The sequence below is a fragment of the Mesoplodon mirus genome, assembly GCF_964341445.2.
Source record: "Mesoplodon mirus genome assembly, chromosome: X".
Taxonomy (NCBI): Eukaryota; Metazoa; Chordata; class Mammalia; order Artiodactyla; family Ziphiidae; genus Mesoplodon; species Mesoplodon mirus.
The window spans coordinates 17,591,735-17,611,802 of NC_138981.1; the positions used below are offsets into that span (position 1 = coordinate 17,591,735).

Sequence of the window (20,068 nt, forward strand, 5' to 3'; positions counted from 1 at the left end):
TGCTAAATAACCCTTGGATCAAAGAAGAAATCACAGTGGAAATTAGAATGCTGAAACTGAGTAATGAAAATACAACATATCAGAACTTATGGGATGCAAATAAGAGAGGCATTCATATCCTTCAATGTATATACTTTAAAAGATGAAACTGTGATCAACAAAGTAACAAAAAGTGGTTCTTTGAAGAAAATGTTGATATAACCCTCATAAGGAGAGAAAGAAAGAGAGACCAAATAACTGATGCCAGAATTGAAAGGGGGGACATTACTACAGACTTTACAGATATTAAAAAGATCATAAGATATATTATGGAAATTCTTATGCTAATAAATGGAAACTTTAGATTAAATGGACACATTCTTAAAATATATATGTACACACATACTTATAAAAACTGACACAAAAAGAAATAGAAAATCTGAACAATCCTGTAACTATTAAAGAAATTGGATCTGAAATTTTGAAACTTTCCACATAGAAAGCTCTGAGCTCATATAGCTTCATTAGCCATTACAGTATGCATATTTAATATTTTAAGAAAGAAATGAAGGGCTTCCCTGGTGGTGCAGTGGTTGAGAGTCTGCCTGCCGATGCCAGGGACACGGGTTTGTGCCCCGGTCTGGGAAGATCCCACATGCCGCGGAGCGGCTGGTCTCGTGAGCCGTGGCTGCTGAGCCTGCGCGTCCGGAGCCTGTGCTCCGCAACAGGAGAGGCCACAGCAGTGAGAGGCCCACGAACCCAAAAAAAAAAAAAAAAAGAAAAAAAAAAAAAGAAGGAAATGAAACCAGTGTTACAGAAACTCTTCCAGAGAATAGAAATAGAGGGAACACTTTCTTTTTTTTTTTTTTGGCTGTGCCACATGGCTTGAGGGTTCCCAGACCAGGGATCGAACCCATGCCCTTGGCAGTGAAAGCACAGAGTCCTAACCACTGGACCACCAGGGAATTCTCAAGGGAACACTTTCAAAATGATTTTAGGAGGTCAGCATAACCTTGATACCAAAACCTAACAAAAACATTATGGAAAAGGAAAATTAAAAGCTAATATCACTCATACATTTAGATGAAAAAATTCCTGGATGAAATAATAGCAAAAGGTTAGTGTATCACAACAGAGTTTAGTTTATTCTAGGAACACTAGGAATTCTAGGTTGTTTTAGCATTTGAAAATCAATCAGTGTAATTCACCAGTTAACAGAACTTAAAGAAGTAATATAATTCTCTCAAGAAAAAAATTGTTTCATATATTTCGCCCTGGTTTCATGGGTTTAAAAAACATTTAGAAAACTAAAAATGGAAGTAAACTTCCTTAATCTCATCAAGGATATCTACCAAAGCCTATAGAAAATAGCATACTTAATGGAGACATGTTGAAACCTTTCCTTCTAAGTTTGGGAATGAGGGAAGGATGCTGTAGCAGGCTGAATAATGCCCCTTCCCATAATATATCCACATTGTGATCCCCAGAATCTGTGACTGTTACCTTATTTGGCAGAAGGGACTTTGCAGATGTGATTAAGTTAAAGATCTTGACTTGAGGAGATTATTCTGCATTATCTAGGTGGGTCTGGTGTAATCACAATGGTCTTTATAAGAGGGACGTAGGAAGAGTCAGAATCAGAGGAGAATGTGATGTGATGATGGAAGCAGATATTGAAATAATGCACTTTGAAAATGGAGGAAGGTTCCCCAAGCCAAGGAATATAGGCAACCATTAGAAGCTGAAAAAGGCAAGGAAGGAGATTCTCCCTTCAGAGCCTCCAGAAGGAACCAGCCCTGCTGACACTTGACTTTGGCCCAGTGAAACTGATTTTGTACTTCTAACCTCCAGAACTGTAAGAAAATAAATATGTGTTATTTTAAGCCACTAACTCTATGGTAATTTGTTAGAGCAGCAATAGGAAACTAATACAGAGGCCCCCTCTCAAGACTCTGTTCAACTTTGTACTAGGGATGCTAGCCAGTACAACAAGGCAAGTTAAATAAAATGATAAGGCTTAGAAAGAAGAAATAAAATGTCACTATGCATAGACAACATGCCAAATAAATCCACAGAAAAACTGTTAAGAATTAATAAGTGAATTTAGCAAGTTGTAGAACCTCAAGGTCAATAAACAGAAATTGATTGCACTTCCATATACTAGTGTATCAGTCAGAATCTATTCAGGAGACAGAAACCACATCAGTAATTTGAACAAGGAAACAATATAAAGAATTATAAACTAGTAAAAGGTGATTAATTACTAATAGGAATAAAAGAGAACTCTAAAGAATACAAGAACAGAAAGTGTAGGGAACAACTACTGTCTCTAAGGCTGAGAGAGAGTATCCAAGGAAGGAACAAACTTGGAAGAGTCCCCTACTTCCAACCAAGGCTAAGATTCAGACCTCATTGGAGCGGGTGTCACTTTGGCCCGCTGGATGGGGTGAAAGTTCACTGAGGTGTCTCAGGTCAGAGTTGGTCTGTAGCTAGTGGGCTAGGAAGAGAATGGAGCCACCCACTGTGGTGCCATCAAAACTCTCTTTGGGCTTGCACCACTGTGTCTCTCACACACTGCTGGCAAGGGAACCACCCACTGTGGTGTCCATGAAATTCACTAGAGAGTGGGTGCCACTGCATTTCCCACACACCTGTAGCAGACATGCTATGCTGTAGAAGCAAGAAGCAAAGTACACCAGAACCGTTTCTTCTGCTATGTCTTAGAGCATTCTTCCTGCACCCTCTGCTGATAAAGCCTAACATTATGCCAGCTGCCAAAGGAGAAATATTTACAGGGTTCAGCTCCAATATCACAAAACAGGGCAAAGAAAGGTAGATTTTTAAGTGGGTGGAAGTAAATTGATAACTGGTATAGGCAGCCATTAACTTTTAGATAATGAAAATCTTAAAAGATACCATTCACAATAGATAATCAAGTACCGAGAAGGAAACCAAATGATGTGTGAGATTTCTAAAATATTATTAAAAGAAATAAAAAAGAACTGAAATACATGGGTGGGTATTACTATGTTCAAGGGCCAAAGCTGTCAAGATATAAATTCTCCCCAAATTGAGCTATAGGTTTAATGCACCAAAGGGGCATGTACAGAATGTTCTTAGCAGTACTGTTTGAATTAGCACCAAACTGTAGATAATCCAATATCCACCAACAATAGAATGGGTATATAAATTTTGAATATGTGGAATACTATACATCAATGAAAATGAAGACACTACAACTAAATGGAACATGGCTGAATCTCATGAACTTAGTGTTGAGCAAAGGAAGTAAGATTCCTCCCAAAATATTTACTTTATGATTCTGTTTATATATAGATCAAAAAAGGCAAAAAGTAAACTATAGTGTTAGAAATCAATATAGTGACTCTCCTTGGGAAAGTGGGAGGTGATAGTAATTATGAGGGGCCACAGAGGGGGCTTTTGGATATTGGCAATGTTCTATTTCTTGTCCTTGATGGTGGTTGCATAAGAAACTCCTTTGTGATAATTCACTGAGTTCTGTATTTGTTTTGTGAACTTTTCTGTATGCGTTAAACTTCAATTTAAAAAAAAAAAGAATTATGTCCTTAGCAGGTAAGTGTGTGGGGAATCATCTTGGTGGGAGTGTAAAATAGCTACTCTTTTTTTAAAAATTAATTTATTTTTGGCTGTGTTGGGTCTTCGTTGCTGCACATGGGACTTTCTCTAGTTGTGGCAAGCAGGGGCTACTCTTCCTTGCAGTGCGTGGGCTTCCCATCGTGGTGACTTCTCTTGTTGCGGAGCGTGGGGACTAGGTGCGTGGGCCTCAGTAGTTGTGGCTCGTGGGCTCTGGAGCGCAGGCTCAGTAGTTGTGGCGCACGGGCTTAGTTGCTCTGCGGCATGTGGGATCCTCCTGGACTAGGGATCAAACCCATGGCCCCTGCATTGGCAGGCGGATTCTTAATCACTGCACCACCAGGGAAGTCCCTGGCTACTCTTTGTTTCTCTTTTTTGCTTTTTAATTTATTTATTTGTTTGTTTGTTTATTTATGGCTGCATTAGGTCTTCGTTGCTGCACGTGGGCTTCCTTTAGTTGTGTCGAGCGGGGGCTACTCTTTGTTGTGGTGCATGGGCTTCTCATTGTGGTGGCTTCTCTTGTTGCGGAGCACGGGGTCTAGGTGCACGGGCTTCAGTAGTTGTGGCACGCGGGCTCAGTAGTTGTGGCACGCGGACTCCAGAGTGCAGGCTCAGTAGTTGTGGTGCGTGGGCTTAGTTGCTCCGCGGCATGTGGGATCTTCCTGGACCAGGGCTTGAACCCGTGTCCCCTGCATTGGCAGGCGGATTCTTAACCACTGCACCACCAGGGAAGCCCCCTGGCTACTCTTTCTTGAAAGCAGTTTGGCAATATATATCAAAAGCCTTAAAAATGTACATACCCTTTGATCCAGCAATTCCACTTCTAGGAATGATCCTAAGAAAATAATGGAATAGTTTCGCAGCCATTAAAAGAATGATGTAGATCTATATTTATTAACATAGATGCATGTCCATGATTTATTGTAAGTAAAAAATCAGGTTAGAATATATATGTTTGTTATGTGTGTGTGTTGCTATATGTAATACACATATGTAAAACATATGGTATAAGTATATTTGGCTTTAAGAAAGATAAATATGTATACATTTATATATACATGTTTATATACATGGAAGAACATATCTTTAATAATCAGAAAAAATAAAGGTATTTATATTTCAAAAAGCTACATATAACTTTAGGGGATGAAAGGATATTACCTGGGAAAATGAGGCATGAACAATATGTCCACATGTTAAAAATAAAAGTAATCTTTTTGGGCTTCCCTGGTGGCGCAGTGGTTGAGAGTCCGCCTGCCGATGCAGGGGACGCGGGTTCGTGCCCCGGTCCGGGAAGATCCCACATGCCGCAGAGCGGCTGGGCCCGTGAGCCATGGCCGCTGAGCCTGCGCGACTGGAGCCTGTGCTCCGCAACGGGAGAGGCCACAGCAGTGAGAGGCCCGCGTACCGCAAAAAAAAAAAAAAAAAAAAAAGTAATATTTTATCCTTTTGTGTTTTCAAATCTTCTATTACAAACATACCTTACTTTGTTAATAAGAAAAGGGAAAAAAATCTAGTATACCCAAATTCTGATTGCTTACCCATAACAGTAAAGGAAAGATCTGTGGAACCCCAAAGGTTATTCCTCCCTCAGGGTCGGGGGGCGTGGTAGGACAGATCATAAAGGGGAGCAGAGGCACCCAGGCCTCAAAACCAAGGCTGTCCGCTTGCTCCATTGATGAGGTTGCATTTTTAATCAAATTATCAACCAATTATATGGGCTTTGTTGCTGTCGTTGTTAGGAAAGCTTTCTGTGGGCCAGTGGGCTTTTTCCATGGAGAACGTTTTGGGGCTGAACTTGCCATGGAGATCCCTGAGTTCACATCTGGTAACCACAGACAAAGATGGAAATATTGACTACATGTCCAGCTTCCAGGATATCCACATTAAGAAACCTGTGCAAGAGGTAAGTGAAACACAGCCCCCGGCTAAAACCTGGCTGGCGTCAAACAGCCTTTGGACGACTTATAAGAGTTCCTTAGTTCTTTGAAAAGTTGGGAGTGCAATCGTCTAATGGGTGGGCATGGCACTCTTAGGAAAGACCTAAGTGGGATCTTCCAGATACACTGTGATCTGTTCAAGAAGTTTGTGCGTTCTAAGGATAGGCAAAAAGAAAAAAGAAGAAAAGCCTTCTGCAAGCTAATCTGTGTCAAATATGTGATTCTTCTCTTAAGTGCTGTCCAGCAGAAGGGCATATATGACATCTATTCTTTCATATAATACTCTTTAAAATACTCAACATACTCCTATTAACTGTCAGTAAGTATAGACTTACTGATATGACATCTTATACCTTAAAGAATTTTAAAATTTAGGATTTCTTATTAAAATGGGAATACCCCAGGGAGAGTTGTCAGACCCCCCAGTACTTACTAGTTAACAACTCATCAGCAATTAGTTATAATACTGGGCTGAAAGTGAGCAGATGGGAACTAGGACTGGGGGGATTGTTTGCAGGAGAGTTGAGAAGCTGAGCAGGAAACGGGAAGTAAAACTGCACGTGGGAAACTAAAATATCCACAGAAAGGAGGCTTTTGGCTTCACTTGAGAACAGTTTACCATGGTGGCTAAGCTCCCAGGCCTTGGCTTCAGGCCAAGATTCAAATCCCACTTACCAGCTATGTGAACCTTGGGAAACTTACTTTACCTCTCTGTCTTCCAGTCTGTAAAATGGGCATAATAATAGTTCTGTTCCTTAGGGCTATTGTTGAGGACTGAATGAAATCCATAGGAGCTGACAGTGCAGAGCCTGGCACACAGATTCGCTTTGGCCCATCCCCAAAGCAACAGAGACTGCAGGCGCTACAGAACACAAGAGCATGGTCTTTTATCTGATTCAAGAGGGTTGGGCCTCCAAGGAAGGCCTGCCTTCTCAAATTTCTATCTAAATCACATACTTCGAATTGGTGACCATGTTGTGTGTTTGTTACTTTTACTAAAATTGATCTGTTATAAATTCTGTATGTCTTAACACTTAGACAGTCTTTATTTTAGGTTCAGTCTACTCTGATTGAAATAGTGTACAGATACCGATCTGACCTGCAAATCATCTTTAATGTCATTGACTCTGATCACTCAGGTAGGTTCACTTTGATTGGTTCAGTAGCAATAGAAAGCAAAGGCTAGTCTGTTTCTTTTAAACCAGAATTCTGTTTTCATCTATTGCATTCTTCATGCAAACTTGATTTAACTCAGGGGTGGGGGGTAGGGATAAATTCATGTTTAATATTATTGTTTTTTTTAGTTTGGCCACAGACTCTCTATTTGAGTCCATATGGTATAGGCTTATATATCCATTAGTCAGACAAGAATAGCTCCTTTTATAAATCACCAGCACAGATGAAAAGATAATTCACTGTCCATTTAAAAATTGTACTTATTCCTGGCAATAAAAATCATCCCTAGAGTTCTGATTCTGTTTTGGGGACTAAGAACTCATTTTCTGCTTAGCTTTGATGCACAATTATTTATTTTCAAACTTTAAAAAAATCATCAGATAATCCCCAACTGCAGAGACCATTGAATACCAAAAAATCAATAATCAAAACACAAAAGTAAATTACTGCCTATAGAAAATGGCAGAGCCACTGTTTGCAATCCTCTTTTTGAGTCCCAGGGTTAATTCTCCCTCTGCTTTGATGTAGCTCTCCTCTCTGCCCTCCTTCCGTGTCCCTCTCCCTTAGCTTTTAGATCTTATAATTTCTATACTACATATAGTACCACATCTACAATCTCCCCCTCCCCATTCCTTCACTGTTCACTCATTCCAGCTTTAGAATAATCTCAGGATCACTTGGTAGTGGAAAGTGACTTATTGTTTCTTATATTTACAATCTTACTTTTCCATTTCCTTCAGTGTCTCGATGGTCAGGCATGTTAGTGAGCTGCTAATTGGGACTATTCAGTCAGTATGGCTTTCCCCACCCCTCTCTAAGGTGGGTCTTAAAATGAACACTCATGGCCTTCTCCTATATTCTTTTAGGCCTGATCTCCATGGAAGAATTTCGTAGCATATGGAAACTTTTCAAAAGTCACTACAGTGTCTGTATTGATGATTCCCAGTTAGATGAGCTTGCCGAAAGGATGGACTTAAACAAAGATGGAAGCATTGACTTTAATGAGTTTTTAAAGGCTTTCTATGTAGTGCATAAATTTGACAAGTTGAGTAAATCAGACACCAAGGTTGTTTAACAAGAATTGGGGCTTTCCCTCCTTGTAAACAGTTGGCCCAAATCACTGACACAATCTTTGCCCCAACCCTTGAAATTCATAATCAGTAGTAGAGAAAAGTAGACCCCAGTTCACACCATGAGCCAGATGTATAATGTGGGTATTGGAAGTCCCTAGTAAACTGCTATTGGTAAGACTAGGTTAAATGTCAGCTGATAGGATTTGGCTCCAGTGGCGGGACTCACACACTGCCAGGTAGAAACTGGATTTGAGCCTAGTGTTGGTCTCTTGGATGCCACCTAACCAGGAGACCTGAGCAGTTTGTAAACATATTGAAAAGAACCCACAGAATACCAGAGGAAAGTACAACATCTGTGAGTGGTTGAGGGATGGGAGGAGGAATACCAAACTATTAAACATATTTCCATCTTTAAACTGTAATCTTCTTTGGAGATATCATAAACCAGTGATTTTCAGCTGTGGGGGAACCACCTTCTGGGATGGGGGCCATATCAGAATCTCGGGGGAAGCTGTGGGAGTGTATTGTTTGAAAAAGCGTATTTTTTTCTTGTCTGTTGGAGATAGAAAGTGAGTACATTCAGATTGAGCCCTATAATTAATATGGTTTGACACCTTCACTGGTAAGATGGGGCCTTGGTGATGCATACATTGTGCAATTTATTCTGCCATTCTGATTGCCTATCAAACATAATAAGAGATTTCTGTTTGAAGGTGAGTATATGTTTCATTTTTTTCTTGAAGTTTGAGAACTTCAAGGTCTATGAATATGCCAGGTTAGATATCCTGCTACACACACCAGAAATAATGGATCACGTATAACAAATATCTTTTAAAAATGCATAGCTGAGCTGGCAAGTAAGTAAAAAAAACCCCAGGGGCAGGGGGGACTTCCGTGGTGGCACAGTGGATAAGAATCCACCTGCCACTGCAGGGGACACAGGTTCGATCCCTGGTCCAAGAAGATCCCACATGCCACGGAGTGCATAAGCCCGTGCGCCACAACTACTGAGCCTGTGCTCTAGAGCCCGCTAGCCACAACTACTGAGCCTGTGTGCTTCAACTACTGAAGCCTGTGCGTCTAGAGCCCATGCTCCGCAACAAGAGAAGCCACCACAATGAGAAGCTCGTGCACTGCAACAGAGAGTAGCCCCTGCTCGCCACAACTAGAGAAAGCCTGTCTGCAGCAATGAAGACCCAACACGGCCAAAAATAAATAAAATTTAAAAAGAAACCCCAAGGTTAGGGAAAAAAAAGAGCATAATTAAAATCATAGCAATGTTAACTTTGGACAGGATAGACTTTAAGGCAAAGAATAATATCATCTGGTATAAAAAGGTCATTACTGAATGCTAAAAGGAATGATTCACCAGGAAGATATAATAGTTTATAAACTGATATGCATCTAAAAACTTAGAGCTTTAAAATTGATAATGCAAAAATTGACAGAACTAGTAGGAGAAATTAATAGAGGGAGATTTTTAATATACCTCTGTCAGTAATTGAGCACGTAAATAAAAAACTTGTGTATAGAAAGTTGGACAACCCAGTTAATCCACCTGATCATGTATGTATATGTATACTCTGCAATCAGTTTTAGAGAATACACATTATTTCCAAGCACTTATGGAACATTTATAAAAACTGATCATGTATTAGACCACAAAACATATCTCAAATACTAAGCAATCATTTAACAAAGATACTACATTTTCTGGTCATTGTGCATAATTTTCCTGGGGAAAAATATAATTTACTAATGCTAACTCAAGAACAGTAGGAGGGTCTAAAGAGACACATAACCATTGAAGAATGTGTCGGTTTGGCTAGGCTGAACTACATTTCTCAGAATTCCCCTTCTTGTATGTTTCTGGCTAAGGTGGGCCACAGTGGAGATTCCTGAGAGAGTTGGAAGGCAAAGAGAAGCGGCAACCATTGTGTAGCTCCCACACGCTCTTGCTGAGCTGCCGATTCACCTTGAGGGTGTGAAGCAGCAGCTAGGCCTGCAATTGCTCTACACTCCCCTGGCTCCCCTGTTAGCTGCTCTGATTCCCGGGACCACTGTGTGTGTTTAGCTCCGTGATGGCTGCCCGGGCCAGGTGTGTGTGTTTAGCTCCGTGATGGCTGCCCGGGCCAGGTGTGTGTGTTTAGCGCCATGATGCGATTCTCGGGCCAGGTGTGTGTGCTTAGCTCCATAAGGAGGTTCCTCGGGCTCAGTGGGCGTGTTTAGCGCCATGATGAAGGGCGCTGGCTTTTTCAGGTCGCCAAGGTCTCAGGCTTTAGTCTGTTCTTGTGGGATGTCAGCTTGTGCCTGTGGGTTTGTGCCTGCTCCGGATCTTCCCTGACTGCCTGCCCTGTGGACTTCGAGCTCCGGAATCAGGTATGGTGTCGACAGCCTTACAGAGTCTGCTTAGCCAGCTCCCACATTTGCACAAGCCACTTCAACTGTTTATACACACACACACACACACGCACACGTATATATATCTCCTGCTGGTTTGGCCTCTGGTTGAACCCTGATTGATACAGAATTTGGTACTGAGAGTAGTTCTGGAAAAACAGAATCTTAAAAAAACGTGTGCTCTGAATGTGTATAAGCTGACGTGTGCAGAGCTTCTGCTGCATTATCTCACGTGAAAATCCACTGCTCATCCCGGAATAGTTGTTTTAAGAAACGTCCAATCTCTGGCAGAACCAGATGAGTCTTTTTTTGTTGCTTCCTGAATGTCATTTGGTTATTTATTTTTGGGCTTCCTCCTGCAACTCTCATTTTCTCCCTTGAGTTTCTAATCCCTGGAATTAATTATATGCCTTTGTTGGAAATTTTACCTAAAAACGTCCTTTGATTTTACTAAAGATTATCATTTAATGTTGTAAAATTATGCCTGACACGAGTTTTGCTTAACCACACTTCAGTTTTACAAAGTATGTATATATATGTATATGTATATATTTTAAAAATTTATATGTATAGAGCTGTGAAATATTTTTAATTTATATTTCTTAATTGCAAATGAGATTGGGCATCTTTTCATTAGTTTGTTGGTCAGTCTGTTTTCTAAGAAAATGCTTATTCTTATCCTTTGCTCATTTTTCTAATAGCTATTTGTCTTTTTCTTACTGATGTCTGGGAACTTTAAAACCCTTCTTGGTACGAATTCTCTGTTCTTGATTTGGGAAGCAGATATCTTATCCCAGTCTGTGACTTGATTTTTCACTTCCTTTCTGACATATGTTTTCAACTAAGTTTTAAATTTCAATTTATTTTATTTCAATTTATCAGTCTTTTCCTTTATAATTTGTGCTTTTTTGCATCTTGTCTAAAACCAAAATATCCTTTCCAACTCTGGAAATACCATAAAGATACAGTGTATCCTTATTTGCGGATTTTGTATTTGCAAATTCACCTACTCTCTAAAATTTGTGTGTAATCCAAAATGAATATTTACGGTGGTCATGTGCAAAGGAGTGAGTTGATTTTGAGTCGTACAGATTCCCAGCTGTGGTGGGACAAGGTGACGTTCTGCCTTCTTGTGTCTGCTCTCATACTGTAAACAAGTGACCTTTTTGAAGTGTATTTAGTGCCTTGTTTTTTGCATTTTTATGCTTTTTGTTGGCAATCTCGGTGTTTAAAATAGCCCCATATGTAGTGCTAAAGTACTATCTAGTGTTCCTAAATGCAAGAAGGCTGTGAGGTGCCTTAAGAAGAAAATACTTGTATTAGGTAAGGTTCACTCAGGCCTGAGTTACAGTGCTGCTGTGAGTTCAGTGTTAATGAATCAACAATATATATTAAATGAGTTGTCTTTAAACAGAAGCACACATAAAACAAGGTTATGTTACTCATCAGCCGACTGAAATGTTGTGAACATAGGCTCGCAAGGACCAAACCCTGTATTTCTCAAAGGAGCGATGCTTCAGTATTCACTAATTCATAATATAGTGATTATATAGAACATAACTACTGCAAATAATGAGAATCAATTATATTCTCTAAAAGTTCCATATATTCCCTAAAAGTTCATAATTTCATAGGGTTTAGTTCTATTCTTAAGATCTGATTGCTTCCTTTCTAGTCTTCAGTCATTTTATGTGTATTTCTTTTATAATCTCTTTCTGTTTCTCTCTCTGTATTTGGAGCTCATGGGGCTAGAAATGGATGTTTCTTGTATGTTCAGACTTGAACAGGTTGGATTGTTCACTCAGGGGCTTTGACATTTTTTATTGTGAACTCATTATTAGCAGGGCTTATATTTTTTTCTGTGAAAATCCCGTGGTATTTGGGTTGTGGGAGCATCTCTTCAGAGAAGTTTTTTGTTTGCTTCTGCTTTGTGTGTCAGGAGTATCACTGCTTGAGGAATAAACCTTCCATTACTTTTTCGTCTGCAGTTTCTGCACTATGTGGTAGAGTAAAAGTGATGTGAATTGAGGTCCTGTGGTTTTGAATTCTCGGAGAGCTTTTCTTTTTTTTCTCCCACCCAAAGCCCTGTGTCCTGTGGTCTCTGTTGTTTTTAAATCCTTTCATAAACAGAATAGCCTTTTGAGGGTCTTGGCTTTATATAAAGTTCTCAGTTCCAATTCCCTACCTCCCAAAGCTTCATTTGCTACCCCTGTGTGGGAATTAACACCAAAACCCTAGGTTCTAGAGACAAATACCCACTAGTAGCTCAAGCACTTACCCCTGTGCTTTTTCACTTCCCTCTTTGTTTTTGGCACCTGGGGATTTGCTTTTATTTTTTGTGACCTTAGCTGTACATTTAAATGTAATTATGTTACATTTTACTCAGTACCTCTAGGTGATTATAGTAAAAGAATGTTCAGGTTGTCTGAGTCCACCATATTGCTAAAAGCTGAGAAATAGGCATTTTGTATCCACTGCTATTTGTTAATAATCTTGAGACTTCATATTTTTACCTGGACAGTGTTCATAATATGCCATGGGGCTTGAATTATGCAACATGTGTCATTTACTGGGTCTCAATTTTTAAACTTTGTTAGAACTTATGTCTAAATAATTTTCTTCTTTACTGTTTTTTTTTTTTTTAACATAAACGGGATCATATTATACAATCTTTAAAAACCAGGGGCACACTTTATTTTCCTTCTACATTTCCTCCCCCAACATAAGCATGGCCCTCACCTCGGGAAGTCATGTTAACTTCCTATATGGCCTTCCATATTTTTATCTATCCCATATAGACCTATATAGAGCTAAATATGTCCTCATATATGCATATATTTACATATACAGTAGTACATAATCATGGTGGTTTATTGTTATATGCTCTATAAAAATGTTATTTTAGTATACATAATTTTCTGCATTCTGCTTTTCTCAACCAACAATACCTAGTTGAGATCTCTGTAAACTGTAATTCTTTTTTTTAATGTACAAATCATGAGTGAATTTGATTTGATTAGGGGGATTTGTTTATTTGATTTTATTAGGGGGAATGTTGGTTGTGTTAGGTTACACGACAGGTGTGGCTACTGAGCAGTATCCTGAGGTTTGAGTTTCTAACAAACTTGTGTTAGGGGCATTTCTTTTAGGATTAGTGGTATAGAGTTTTTGGTAGTATTGTATGTCTTAGAGAGTGAGAGAGTAGAGATTGTATTTGAGTTTAATGGATTAGGGGATTGGGTTATTTATGATACAGGGGATTCTGGGTTTTTTAGTGAGGAAGCTATGGGGATTGCTGCTTTATACAGTTATGGTACTTGATTGGTGATTGTGACAGGTTGGTCATTATTTATTGGTGTTGTAGTTATTATGGAGATTACTCGGGGTAATTAAATAAGAGTATACCAAGGGTAATAGTGATAAGGATAAGAAGTAGAGTTTAATAAGACCTTGTTGGTTTGAGGTTAATATGGAAGCTTTCAGTTGAATAAAGGCTGTGGGTTTTGGTAGGATAATTTCTAGTCAGCTTAGGTCTAGTAGGGAGGTTGATAGTTTTTGGCTTATTGATAAGTTTAGGTGAGGGGGTAGGCGATGTATGATTGTAGGGAAATATCCTAATAGAGTGGAGAATTTAGTAGAGTTTAAGGAGTGAGTATGTTTTAAGTTTTGTGTATTGAGGTTGATTTCGAATGCGAGGATAAAGCCTAAAGTTATTATGAGGGCGGTTAATTTTAGGTATAGGGGTATGGTTATTAGGGGAGTGGTTATTGGAGGAATATTGTTGGATAGGATGAAGCCAGCGAAGACACTTCCAATTAATAGGCGTTTGATAGGGTTAATTAATAGGGGATTGTTTTCATTAATATTGATGGAGGGAGGGAAGCAAGGTTGTCCTAATAGTGTGAAAAAAATAATGCGAGTGCTATAGATAGCTGTGAGGGAGGTGGTGGTTAGAGTTAATAATAGGGCTCAGGTGTTGGTATAAGACGACGTGGCGGCTTCAATGATGGGGTCTTTAGAGTAGAATCCAGTGAGGAACGGTATTCCTGTTAGTGCGAGGCAGCCAATGATAAGGGCAGTTGTGGTGAAGGGAAGGGCCTTATATAGTCCTCCTATCTTTCGAATGTCTTGTTCGTTATTTAGGTTATGGATGACGGAGCCGGAGCATAAGAATAGTGTAACTTTGAAGAAAGCGTGTGTACAGATATGTAAGAATGCTAAGTAAGGTTGGTTGGGGCCAATTGTTACTATCATTAAGCCTAGTTGGCTGGAGGTGGAAAAGGCAATGATTTTTTTGATATCATTTTGGGTGAGAGCACAAATAGCTGTGAATAAGGTGGTGAGGGCGCCTAGAGAAAGAGTTATTGTTTGAATGAGTTTGTTGTTTTCTGTTAAAGGGTAGAAACGGATAAGTAGAAAAATTCCTGCTACAACTATTGAGTGGAGTAGGGCTGAAACTGGGGTAGGGCCTTCTATTGCTGAAGGGAGTCAGGGGTGGAGTCTGAATTGGGCTGATTTTCCAGCTGCAGCTAGTACAAGTCCTATGAGGGGGAGATTTAAGGGGTCTTGGTTGAGTATGAAGATTTGTTGTAGGTCCCATGTGTTTATGTTGGATAGGAATCATGCCATTGATATGAGGAAACCGATGTCTCCAATGCGATTGTATAAGATTGCTTGGAGGGCGGCTGTGTTTGCGTCTGTCCGTCCGAATCATCAGCCGATGAGTAAGAAGGATATGATGCCTACTCCTTCTCATCCAATGAAAAACTGAAAGAGATTATTAGCTGTGACGAGGATAAGTATAGTGATAAGGAAGAGGAGGAGGTATTTGAAGAACTGGTTAATATAGGGGTCAGAGTGCATGTATCATATTGAGAATTCTATGATAGATCATGTGATAAATAGCGCTACGGGCATGAATATGAGTGAGAAGTAGTCTATTTTGAAGCTAAGTGTTAGTTTGAGAGTCTGGATGGTGATTCAGTGTCAATTTGAAATAAGTGCTTCTTGGTTTGTGTGGAGGTATATTATTGCTGGGATTAGGCTAGTAATAAAGGCACAGGGGACGACCTTTTTTACATAGTGTTGATACTTGTTGCTTTTGTAGAGGTTTGTGTTGGATACTGTGATTGGAGCAATTAAGATTAGTAATGTGAGTAAGGCAGAGGAGATGAATAGGTTTTTTACTTTTATTTGCAGTTGCACCAAATTTTTGGTTCCTAAGACCAATGGGTAACTGCTGTCCTTTAAAAACTTGAAAAAGCCACATTGTTAAGTGCGGGGTCATGAGTTAGCAGTTCTTGCACTACATTTTTGGTAAATAAGAAGTTTTGGTCTTTTGTCACTAGTTTCACAAACTAGTGTTTTTCTTAAACTATATTTACAATAAAGGGGACCTAAGATGATTTGGGGGTTTAGTGATAGGAGTAGTAGGGGGATGATGTGTAGGGCTATTAGAGCGTGTTCTTGCGTGAAGGAAGGGGTGAGGTGGTTGATACGGTGTGTGTGTTTGCCGCGTTGTGTTGTGATTAGCATGTATAGGGAGTATAAGGCGGTAATTACAATGTTTGTTCCTATTAGGATAATAGTGAGGTTTGATCATGAGAAGGCTGATATGACCACGAGCAGTTCTCCGATTAGGTTAACAGTGGGAGGTGGAGCGAGGTTTGTTAAGCTTGCTAGTAGTCATCTGGTGGCTATTAGTGGGAGAAAGATTTGTAGGCCTCGTGCTAAGATTACGGTTCGGCTATGGCTTCGTTCATAGTTTGAGTTTGCTAGGCAGAATAGTATAGAGGATGTGAGGCCGTGGGCGATTATTAGAGCGGTGGCTCCTGTGTAACTTCAGGGGGTTTGGATAAGGATAGCCGCGATAACGAGTGCTATATGGCTAACTGAGGAATATGCGATGACTGATTTTAGGTCTGTTTGGCGTAAACAGATAGAGCTAGTTATGATTATTCCTCACAAGGAAAGCATGAGGAAGGGGTAGGCTATGTGTTCTGTCAGAGGATTGAGCACTGGTGTAATTCGTAGCATGCCGTAGCCTCCAAGTTTTAGTAATACGGCTGCAAGGACTATTGAGCCTGCGCTAGGGGCTTCTACGTGTGCTTTGGGTAGTCAGAGGTGTAGTCGGTAGAGAGGTATTTTTACTAGGAAAGCTGTTATGCAGGCTAGTCATATGAGGGTGTTGGATCAGGATGTGGATAGTGGTTGGGTTCAGTGTTGTAGTAAAAGGAAATTTAGAGTTCCTATTGTATTTTGCAGGTATGTTAATGCTACTAATAGAGGGAGGGGTCCGATTAGCGTGTAGAATAGGAAGCAGAGCCCTGCATTAAGTCATTCTGTTTGGTTACCTCAGCGGGTAATAATAATGAGGGTGGGGACTAATGTGGCTTCAAATATGATGTAGAACAAGATTAGTTCTGTAGCGGTAAATGTTATAATCAAGAGTGCCTGTAATATAATTAGTATTGTGATATAAAGTTTTTTTCGGATGAGTGGTTCTTTGAGAAGGTGGGATTGCTGTTAATATTAAGGGGAGGCGTCATTGTTAGGATTAGGAGTGGTGTGGAGAGGGGGTCGAGAAGAATGTTAGGGAGTAATTAAGGCTGTTGAGTTGGTTGAGGAGGAGGCGGCTTGTAAAGCTGATTAGTAAGCTGTGAGTTGTGGAGTTAATTCAGATAAAGTTGCTTTTTGATAGTCAGCTCAGGGGTATTAATATGACAGTGGGAATGATGAATTTTAGCATTGGAGGAGATTGAGCCTTTGTACATAGTCAGTGCCGTATGTTGGAGATTATGACTAGTGGGGCTAGTGCAATGGCTGCTTCACAGGCTGCGAATACTAGGAGGGTAATTGGTATCATGCTGGCTAAGGTGAAGTGTGAGTTTAGGATTGTGAGGGCTGCTAGGATGAATAGTGATAGTATTATAGCTTCTAGGCAGAGTAGTGCGGATATCAGGTGGGATCGGTATATTAACAGGCCTACGAGAGATAGGGTGAAGGCTATTATGATGTTTAGATGGATTAGGGACACTTGGTAATTGTGAGTTTGAATCACAATCTAGTGGGTCGAAATCACTTGTTTTATTTTAAACTAAGTACCATACTCAGCTCATTCTAAGCCTTTTTGAGTCCATTCGTAGGCTAAGCTGGCTGCTAGTAAGGAGATTAGGAATAGGGCTATGGTAAGTATTGTGTTTAGGTTATTTGTTTGGGTTGCTCAGGGGAGGGGGAGTAGGAGGGCGATTTCTAGGTGGAAGAGGAGAAAGGTGATTGCTACTAGGAAGAAGTTTATGGAGAAGGGTAGGCGGGCAGACCCTACAGGGTCAAATCCACACTCATAGGGGCTTGTTTTTCCCGCATATGTATTTAATTGAGGGAGTCAGAAGGCGATACGCACAAGTAGTAGGGCCAGTGTTGTATCTGTTGGTAGCGTTAATAGGAGATTTACTGTTCTTTTTCGGAGTGCACCGAAACCAACCGATTGGAAGTCGGTTGTACTCATTAATACTAAAAGGACTATGAGCCTCATCAATAGATAGATACGTAGAGAAATAGTCATATGACATCTACGAAATGTCAGTATCCAGCAGCGGCTTCAAAACGGAAGTGGTGGTTTGATGTGATGTGAAGTGGAATTTTATTTGACGTAGGAAACAGACGATGAGGAAGGTGGATCCGATGATGACATGTAGTCTGTGGAAGCCTGTGGCTACAAAAAATGTAGATCCATAGATTCCATCTGAGATTGTGAATGGGGCTTTGTAGTACTCTGATGCTTGTAGTAGAGTGAAATAAAGGTCGAGTATGATTGTGATGAAGAGGGCTTGAAGTATATGTTTGTGGCTTCCTTCTATGAGACTGTGATGGGCTCAAGTGATGGATATGCCAGAGGCCAGTAGTACGGAGGTGTTAAGGAGTGGGACTTCTAGGGGGTTTAAGGGGTGGATGCCTGTTGGTGGTCAACATCCGCCTAGTTCGGGAGTAGGGGCAAGGCTTGAGTGGTAAAAGGCTCAAAAGAAGCCTGTGAAAAATAGGACTTCTGATAAGATAAATAAGATCATTCCGTATCGAAGTCGTTTTTGGACGGTTGGTGTGTGATGACCTTGAAAGGTGCTTTCTCAGATAATGTCTCATCACCATTGGTACATTGTTAGGATGTTTGTTAGCAATCCCAAGACCAGTAGAATTACTGAATTGAAGTGGAATCATATGATTAGGCCTGATGTTATAAGAAGTGCTGAGAGAGCTCCTGTAAGGGGCCTAGGACTAGGGTTTGCTATGTGGTATGAGTGGGTTTGGTGGGTCATTATGTATTGTCATGCAGGTATAAGCTTACTAGGAGAGTGAATACATAGGCTTGAATTAAGGCGACAGCAAATTCGAGGATGCTTAGTAGGGTAAGAATAGTGAATGTGATGAAAGCTGCAGACAGGTTGATGCTTATTAGTACAAGGGTTGTTTTTCCAATTAGGTGCATTAATATGTGGCCTGCTGTAATGCTGGCGGTTAGTCGTACGGCTAGTGCTACTGGTTGAATGAATAAGCTAATAGTTTCGATGATTACTAACATGGGAATAAGAAAAGTAGGTGTGCCTTGTGGTAGAAGGTGGGCTAAGGATGCTTTTGCTTTATTGTGGAAGCCTGTAATAACAGTACCAGCTCATAGAGGAATAGCCATTCCGATGTTTATTGAGAGTTGTGTGGTAGGTGTAAATGAGTGGGGGTATTCCAAGAAGGTTTGTAGAGGCAATAAATAGGAGAAGCGAAATAAGTATTAGAAACCAGGTTTGGCCTTTAAGGTTGTGTGTATTTATTAGTTGTTTTGATGTAAGCTTGGTTAGTCATTGTTGGATGGAAATTGTGCAATTGTTGATTAGTCGATTTGGTGTTGGGAATAAGATAGTAGGGAATATAATAATTAGAGTGGTGACAGGGATACCTAGTATTATTGGGACTGTGAAAGGGGCAAATAGATTTTCGTTCATGTAGTATTTCAAGGGGTTTTTTGTTTTTGTATTTTGGTAACTTGATTTAGGGTTGGGGGAGTAGAGATGTTTTGAGATTTTTAGTTGTAGTAGTGTGAAGAGGGTTAGGAATATTGATAGGATAATAAGGAATCATGTTCATGTATCTAGTTGTGGCATGTCATTAAGGGGAGCTTTAGCTCTCAATCTTTAACTTAAAAGGTTAATGCTGGTTTAGCTTCTCAATGAAATTATAGTATGGATGCAGATCATTTTTCAAAGTTCTCTAGGGGTACTAGTTCGAGAACAATTGGTATGAAGCTAAGATTTGAGCCACAAATTTCTGAACATTGCCCGTAGAATAAGCCTGGTCGTGTTGATATTAGGGTTGTTTGGTTTAGGCGTCCAGGGATTGCATCTGTTTTTAGGTCTAGGGAGGGTACAGCTCATGAGTGTAGTACGTCTTCAGAAGAGACTAGCATTTGGATTGTTATTTCGATGGGTAAGACTATTCGATTGTCCACTTCTAGTAGTCGTAATTCCCCTGGTTTTAGGTCTGACATTGGGATTATGTAAGAGTCGAAATTTAGATCTTCATAATCGGTGTATTCGTAGCTTCAGTATCATTGATGGCCTATTGTTTTTACAGTGAGAGAGGGGTTATTAATTTCGTCTATTATGTAAAGAATTCGTAGGGAGGGTAGGGCAATTAGGATTAAAATGATGGCTGGGAGAATAGTTCAAATAGTCTCTACTTCTTGGGCGTCTGTTGTGCTGGTATGTGTCAGTTTGGTTGTAAGTATTAAGGTAATGATATATACGACTAGGGAGCTAATTAGGAAAACAATTATTAACGTATGGTCATGGAAATGTAGGAGTTCTTCTATAATGGGTGACGTTGCATTTTGGAAACCTA

The 20,068-nt window shown here is 40.1% G+C and overlaps 1 protein-coding gene across 1 annotated transcript in view; it reads left to right on the forward strand.

The window, feature by feature from the left end:
- The window catches only part of PPEF1 (protein phosphatase with EF-hand domain 1), a 116,281-nt gene extending 107,871 nt beyond the window's left edge, over nucleotides 1–8,410 (forward strand). Inside the window, exons 16-18 of the mRNA XM_082608923.1 lie at nucleotides 5,337–5,500; nucleotides 6,589–6,673; nucleotides 7,577–8,410. Of these exons, the coding sequence (XP_082465049.1) occupies nucleotides 5,337–5,500; nucleotides 6,589–6,673; nucleotides 7,577–7,785 (458 nt within the window). The 3' untranslated portion in view covers nucleotides 7,786–8,410. The remainder of the gene's footprint in view (nucleotides 1–5,336; nucleotides 5,501–6,588; nucleotides 6,674–7,576) is intronic.
- Nucleotides 8,411–20,068: the final 11,658 nt, after the last annotated feature.